Genomic DNA, 7,251 nt, shown 5'->3' with positions numbered 1-7,251 from the left:
GCAGGCAGTGAGGGGGTACAGGGAGGACTGTGAGGGCAGTGACAGGGGCAGGCAGTGAGGGGGCACAGGGAGGGCTGTGAGGGCAGTGACAGGGGCAGGCAGTGAGGGGGCACAGGGAGGACTGTGAGGGCAGTGACAGGGAAGGGCAGTGAGGGGGCACAGGGAGGGCTGTGAGGGCAGTGACAGGGAAGGGCAGTGAGGGGGCACAGGGAGGGCTGTGAGGGCAGTGACAGGGGCAGGCAGTGAGGGGGCACAGGGAGGACTGTGAGGGCAGTGACAGGGGAGGGCGGTGAGGGGCTGTGGTGCGACATGTGGGACCGTGAGGAGACAGGAGATCGGGAAGTGACAGGGACTGTCATTAAGGGGGCTGCGAGGGCAGGGGACATGCGGGGACAGTGAGGAGAGTGACAGAGGGGACTGTGAGGGGAGTGCCGCGGGCGGCAGTGCGGGGCTGCAGGGCCTGTGGGGGGCAGTGACGGGGGGCACTGTGAGGGGCTGCGGAGTGACATGCGGGACTGTTTGCGGGAGGGTCAGGGCGGGCAGTGAGGGGCTTGGGGGCACACTGAGGGGTCGGGATATCGAGGAGTGACAGGGCGGGTAGCGAGGGGGCACAGCGGGGGGCTGTGAGGGGAGCGTGAGAGGGGCTGAGGAGGCACACGGAGGACATGCGGGACGGTGAAGGGAGCGGCGGGGGACTGTGAAGGGGCTGAGGATGCACAAGGGGCACATGCGGGACCGTGAGAGGAGTGAGTGGCGGGAGACTGAGGAGGCACACGGGAGACATGCGGGACTGTAAGGGGAGTGGAGGTGGGACTGTGAAGGGGCTGAGGAGGTACAGGGCGGACATGCGGGACGGTGACGGGGCTGAGGAGGCACAGGGCGGACATGCGGGACGGTGAGGGGAGCAGCGGGGGACTCTGAAGCGCCTGAGGAGGCACAGGGGGGACACACAGGACCGTGAGGGGCCGTGGCCGTGAGGGGCTGCGGGGCGGGCTCTGCCCGCTGAGGGCGGGCTCTGCCGGCCGGCGGGAGGCGCGTGCGCGGCGCAGGCGCGGGGCTGAGCGGCACCTGCGCCCCGCGGGCCGGGCGGCGGCGGCGGCGGCCGGAGGGCGGTGAGGGCGAGGTAAGGGCGGGCCCGGCGCCGCCGCCCCTGGCCTGGGCACCCGCGGAGGGAGGGCTGGAGAGCCGCTCCGTCACCCCCGCCCCTGCCGAGGGGGCCCCTCGCGGGTGCCGCTCCTCGGCTGCGGGCACCTCCCGTGGGGCGGGATGGGACCCGCCGGAGGGTCTCGCCTCCGCCGAGCCGGGGCCTGGGGAGCAGGGGGGAGTCGGAGCCGGCGTGCCCGCCCCGCTGTTGGTTCCTGCACACAGGAACCTGCTGGCGCTCTGTGAGAGCGGGTCGGCCCTGCTGCGGTGGGTTCAGCCCCTGGAATAGCTCGCAACGGGGCCAGCGATGTCAAGGCTGTGTCACGGCTGCCGGCAGCGTGCTGACCTGCAGGCTCTGGGGCAGCCCGACAGAACCTATTAGCCATTTTCAAAACGAGTCACTTGCTAACAGAGCATTTCTAAGCAGAAACTCTTCTCGGGGTTGATGGCCTGTGCCAGGAGAGGCTTTGGTGACAGTGCCTGTCTTAAAACATTCCTCAGGAGGGTTTGGGAAAGGAACAAGGATATTGAACAGCTCACCTGCTCACGGGGCAGGACTTCCCCAAAGCCATGGGTTATGGGGACCTGTGCTGCAGTTCCTGTTTGTCTCATCTGACATTTGCATTTTGGTCTTTGCTTTAGAACTACTAGGTCACACACTGCTCCTCAAATAGCCCATCAGGTTAGCTTAGCTCAGCTGTGCTTGGTTTGAGGTGCTTCTGTGCAGGGAAGTGAAATTTGTGGGCCTTTTGAGCAGAAAGTGCAGAGACTCACTTAAAGCAGAAGTTTCTGCTTTTGGCTTTGTGGTAAGCACTGTTTGAAAGGGCTGCAAAAAGAGCAGAATCAAGGTTGAACAGGACCCCCCGAGGTTAAGGCAGAAAGCAGGGCTTGGCCTGGAAGTAGGAGTGCTGATCTGAGCGGTACCACACACTTGTGCTTCAATGGGTTGGAAATGTCATCAGTAAGCAGCACTGCTCATCCCCACCCTTCCCAGGAATGCTGGTAGCAGGTGTAAGCAAGCTCCCTGTCTTTTCATACCAGGCGGTTACCAACTGGTTCACTTGCCTGGTTAGTAGATTCAGGTGCATGTTCAATCCTCAAATCACTTTCCAGAGTTGTGAGTAGGCAGGACAAGCAGATCACAGTTATTGTCATCCACTGGATTGAGGGGAGACACAGGGTGCACAGCCTGTGCTCTCATGTCAGAGCTTCTTCAGTTTGTTGTATTCTTACCTGGGCTTCAGGTAAGAACATGCATTGTACTGGCTCTGCCCTGGCCAGAAATGGGCTCTGTTCCATTTCACTCAGGGCAAGGGAAACTCCTCAGTGCTTTGTTCTTGCTGTTTTACTCCAGCCATCAGTACTGCATGTGCAGGTTCCTAGAGCTCTGCTGTTGTCCCTCCAGCCTTGACCAGTGTCACAAACTGAAAGACAACAAAGGTAGCTCTGATAACCTTAATGGCCGATGTTTGTTTTTTAGTGACTGTTACGCTGGAGGAGGGTGTTCCCCGGACAGCTTTGGAGACAGAGCAGGTACAGTACAACAGCCAAACAAACCTCTCTTTCCATGGCAACCCTTTACCTCAGCTTGCAGAGTCTCCCTGGGAGGGGGAGGATGCATTGGCACTTGGCCTTGAGGGTGCTGACTAAGGAACCTGTGGTGTCTGGGTTTTTGTGGCAGCTGAGTCCGAGCAAACTGGGCTGTGACAGGGGTTGCCAGCAAAGAGCAGCTGGTCCTGTGCCTGGGAAACCCCTTCCTAGCCTCAGAGATCACGCGCAGCTCCACTGGCAAGGTGAGTCAGCATCCTCAGGGTGATTAAGAACTGGCTTGACAAATTACTTGTATTGGTGTTGAACCTGCACGTCTGTTACATCCTTCCAGTAGAGCGAGAGTCAGAGAGGAGAAATTGTTTAGCTGGTGGTGGTACAGTGGAAAGGAAGGCCTGGTGATGGCCACCCCTGGTGATTTTGCTGTTTCTGTGACAGTCTTAAAGGGTGCAGGCCTGGAGAGATGTTTTCAGTAGTGATGATGTGTTTGGGAAAACTGGACAAGCTTTCTGATAGAGAGTTTTCACCAAATCTGGTGTAATTGATACTAAAGTCACAACCGTTGTTTTTACTTTGCACTTGAAGAGGTCATGTGCTGCATCCATTTTGGACCTGATGGAGGACTTGAGTGCCTGAAAGTTTGTCCAGTTCTCAGCTCTAAGCTCTCTAATAAGAGAGATTAGGATAATAAGATCTCTCTAAACAGAGAGAGATACATACAAAATACCTCTTGTATACAAAACTTCAGAAATAGGGATGCAAATACCATATTCTGTTCTCTGTGTGTCTTTATGCAGAGCCCACAAGTCATGTGGCTGTTCTGTACTATTTCTGAACCCTGCAGGTTGCCTTGGTATACCCTGCCCCTCGGTCCTGCTGCCATGAGTGGGAAGTCCTTGCTCCTAAAGGTCATTCTCCTGGGAGATGGTGGGGTTGGGAAGAGCTCCCTCATGAATCGGTACGTCACCAACAAGTTTGACTCGCAGGCATTCCACACCATCGGGGTGGAGTTCTTGAACCGGGACCTGGAGGTGGACGGGCGTTTTGTGACCCTGCAGATTTGGGACACAGCGGGGCAGGAGAGGTTCAAGAGCCTGCGGACGCCCTTTTACCGGGGAGCAGACTGCTGCTTGCTCACCTTCAGCGTGGACGACCGGCAGAGCTTCGAGAACCTCAGTAACTGGCAGAAGGAGTTTATCTATTATGCTGATGTGAAGGACCCCGAACACTTCCCGTTTGTAGTCCTGGGAAACAAGATAGACAAACTGGAGAGGCAGGTGAGCACAGAGGAGGCCCGGGCCTGGTGCATGGAGAACGGTAACTATCCGTACCTGGAGACTAGTGCCAAGGATGACACCAATGTAACGGTGGCCTTTGAGGAAGCCGTGCGACAGGTGCTGGCAGTGGAGGAGCAGCTGGAGCACTGCATGCTGGGCCACACCATTGACCTGAACTCCAGCTCCAAATCAGGCTCTTCCTGTTGTTGAGAGTGGCTCCTGCTTTGGGAGAGGCACTCGAGCCAGCGGCTGGATGGGAACACGCCTGGGCAGCCCTAGGGCACTCTGAGGAGAGTGGCCACAAGGACAAGAGGTGGTTTGCTAACTGGGGAGCTGCAGCCTCACCATCTGAATCCTGCCTGGGGTTTTCAGGCACAGAGCATGTATCTGCAGGAGGGAGCTGTTAACAGAGCATGTGAGCGTAGTCTTGCTTCCATCTCTGCCTGTTTTAGCAGGTTTAAAGGGCTGAGTTAAAGTCCTTTAAATTCCCTAAAGACAATAGGGGTTTGTTCTGTACCAAGAACTGCCTGCAGAGCAAATCTGAGAGCATCCTAGACACTGAAGTATTTTAGTCCTGAACTAAAAAAAATATTAGACCCACTCATGACCATACTGCCAAAGGAAATCCCACTCAGCGTAATGAACAAAACCTGTTGTAAAGACTCTGGCCTATATGACTGTGAGAAAGCCAAATACTGGAGTGGTTGGGATGTGTGTCTGTTGTTTGGGATAAGTGCATTATGTCCTGAGGCTGAATTGTGATGAGAATTGTTAGAGCTCTCACCTGAAGCAACATATGAAGGAGAGATGGGCTTATGTTTGAATGTGACAGCATTGTTACTTCATAGCTGCCTACTTCTGGCCTGTTTTTCCTCACCTCTAACATTGTCTTGTGTGAGTGTTATTTTTTTGGAGAGACTGTCTGCTTGTTGTTTAATCGTGTTTCCTTGTCTCTTGTGGAAGCTCAGCCTTGAAGCCCTGGGTGAAGAACACTGATGTGGACACTCACTGGGTCATGTCAAAGGGTTACTCAGGAGATCTGGAGTGTGACACTTCAGCTGGTTTCTGTCACAAGTAATCACTGTGTTCAGGGGATGTGCTCTAGCAGACCAGATGGCAGGTGGGCTGTCTCCTAGGTGTGCAGCTGGTTGGGGGACTCACACAGGTCAGCTGTTAAACCCACTCACTGTCTGGCACCAGTGACCACTGTGCCTCACTAGCTGGCAGATCCATGCCTTGAGTTGCTCTAGCATTGATGTTCCCATCTGAATGCTGCAGCATGGAACCATTCACCTGTTGTGTCAGGTGCTGCTGGGCAGTTAGCTCACGCCATCATCCTGGCCCTTGATCCCTCGTGAGAAATCCAGGATGTTTTATCTGTAGTTCCTCTGACAGACTGGTCAAGTGTCTGCTTGGTTAACTGACTGCTGTGTTTAGTCCAGTGGGGAGAAAGCTGCACCACTTTCTCTGTTCAAGGTGGCTGAAAAATGAGCATGAGGGGGACCAAGGCACCTTCTGGAAGGGATGCCAGGCTTTGCTCCCATCTCCTGCCCTCTGCTAGGTGTTAGTCCCAGGCTGGCTGTGTAGCAGAGATGAGCTTGCTGACTGCTGTCTTTGCCATTCGTGCCCTGAAAGCATTTGGCCAAAGCTGTGACTGCCCAGAGGCACGTAGGAGCCTGCCCCGAGCACGTATCCACTGATTCCCGCTGTCATCAGCTGCTGGATGGTAAATTTTGTAGCTCACATCAAGCAACCCTCCCTTAAGCTGTGCTCTGGAGCAGGGCAGTGTCTGCCCTGTGCTGGCAGCTTGTCCCCATCACAGCACAGTCTCTGAGCATACAGAGCATGAGCATTCACCCATTTCCTCTGGGATAACCCAGGGGGATCTTGCCCTTCTCTGCAGGGCAACTGTGTGGAAGGGACTGGAGTATTAATGCTTATGGGGGATCTAATTTCTAAACAGGCCTGAACAGTTGTATTCATGGGGAGTGAATGTTATCGAGGCAGCTCTTGCAGTCTCTGGAAGAACAAGTCCCTTAAGGAGAAGGTTCTGCCTCTGCAGGTGAAAGAGATTTTTACAGGATGTTATTGTTACTGTTTATTTAACTATGTCTGACCTCCTGAGGCCTCTAGATTTTTCTTCATTACCATTGCTTGATATTTCCTTCAAGATCTCAGGCTCTGTGACCTGTGGTTCCAATTTCCATCCCTGAACAGCCTCATTCCCTGGAGCTGGTTTGCACAGGGGCTCAGGGTCAGAACAGACTCAACCCCCCATGTGCTGGCTGGCCCTGCCAGGGGGTTGCTGAGGGAGCTCCCTGCCAGTGAAACTGCCACTTCCCTATGGATCTCCTGGGGTCTGTGTGAGGACTGGCACCTCCTATGGAAGAGGGCAGAGATTCAGCATGCCACAGTGCAGGAGGCACATGTGCAGCTGTTTGCAGCACCCTGTGCATGTCAATGCTGGTAGCTAAAGCTCAAGAGCCTCGTTGTGCACGTGTTAACACAGCACCTTTTATTTCTAACAGACATTGGATCATTGACTTGTTTTATATTAAAACCCCCCTATTATATTAGGCTTACGTGGGCTTTTTTTAAAGGTAGAGTATAATATATTTCAATTGTTTAATTTATTTTAAATGAAACGCACAATTCCCAAAGGAACCAGGATTTTGAATTCTGTTGCAAGTTAGTGCCAACAGCCATCCCTTCCCCTGTGTCCACTCGTGCTGCTGTGGTTGTTGCTATTGCTACAGAACTGGAATTGTAAAACCAAGATCCTACCTTTATTTAAGCAAATAAAATAAAATGGATGTATTCAAGTGAGTTTGGGAAGTGCTGTCTTCTTGGATTATCAATGTTGAAGTCACCTTTTGTTCTTCTGAGGACTGGTTAGTTACAGCACCTGGCAGGAGAAGTCACTAAGGGATCAGAGGGATATTCCTTTGTGCCCCTGCCTAAACCAGGAGCTAAAGGATCAGGATTCAACATCTGAACCCAGTGACCAGTTTTGCCTTTTCAAGAGAATCAGAAAACAGTTTCAGAACAGAAATATTCCACATGGCTTCCTTCTGTCACTACATCTTAAATTCTCAGCCTGGGCTCTCAGCAGCAAGTCCGGTACTTTTCCTGTGACTTCTTGTGGTGATCTTGGAACTGATTCCTTGGGCTTCAGGGGGTTTTAACCAGGCATGATTTCCATAGGATGCTGAGAAGGAAATCAGCATATGGGGACTGTTCTCTTTCACTGTCCTGCCAGGAGGGCTGCTTATTTTGGGAGACT

At 53.8% G+C, this 7,251-nt stretch overlaps 1 protein-coding gene across 2 annotated transcripts; it reads left to right on the top strand.

Moving 5' to 3' along the window:
- Positions 1-1,075: 1,075 nt before the first annotated feature.
- RAB9B (RAB9B, member RAS oncogene family) lies at positions 1,076-6,785 on the top strand. 2 transcript variants are annotated; one of them, XM_083876444.1, is made up of 4 exons: positions 1,076-1,123; positions 2,624-2,676; positions 3,536-3,599; positions 3,678-6,785. In XM_083876444.1, the coding sequence occupies exons 3-4, from the start codon at positions 3,573-3,575 to the stop codon at positions 4,176-4,178; spliced, it is 528 nt and encodes a 175-aa protein (XP_083732570.1). In that variant the 5' UTR covers positions 1,076-1,123; positions 2,624-2,676; positions 3,536-3,572; the 3' UTR covers positions 4,179-6,785. The 2 variants fall into 2 exon arrangements, with proteins under 2 accessions (XP_083732570.1, XP_083732569.1); XM_083876443.1 differs by having other exon boundaries at positions 3,536-6,785.
- Positions 6,786-7,251: the final 466 nt, after the last annotated feature.

The sequence above is a fragment of the Zosterops lateralis genome (assembly GCF_965231275.1).
Source record: "Zosterops lateralis genome assembly, chromosome: 21".
In the NCBI taxonomy this organism is placed as follows: Eukaryota; Metazoa; Chordata; class Aves; order Passeriformes; family Zosteropidae; genus Zosterops; species Zosterops lateralis.
The sequence above is the reverse complement of the archived record's forward strand: the minus strand, read 5'-3'. Positions and strand labels throughout refer to the sequence as shown.

Bases quoted from the DNA above. Each gene is read 5' to 3' on its own strand.
- RAB9B (XM_083876443.1), top strand. From the start codon at position 3,573: ATGAGTGGGAAGTCCTTGCTCCTAAAGGTCATTCTCCTGGGAGATGGT.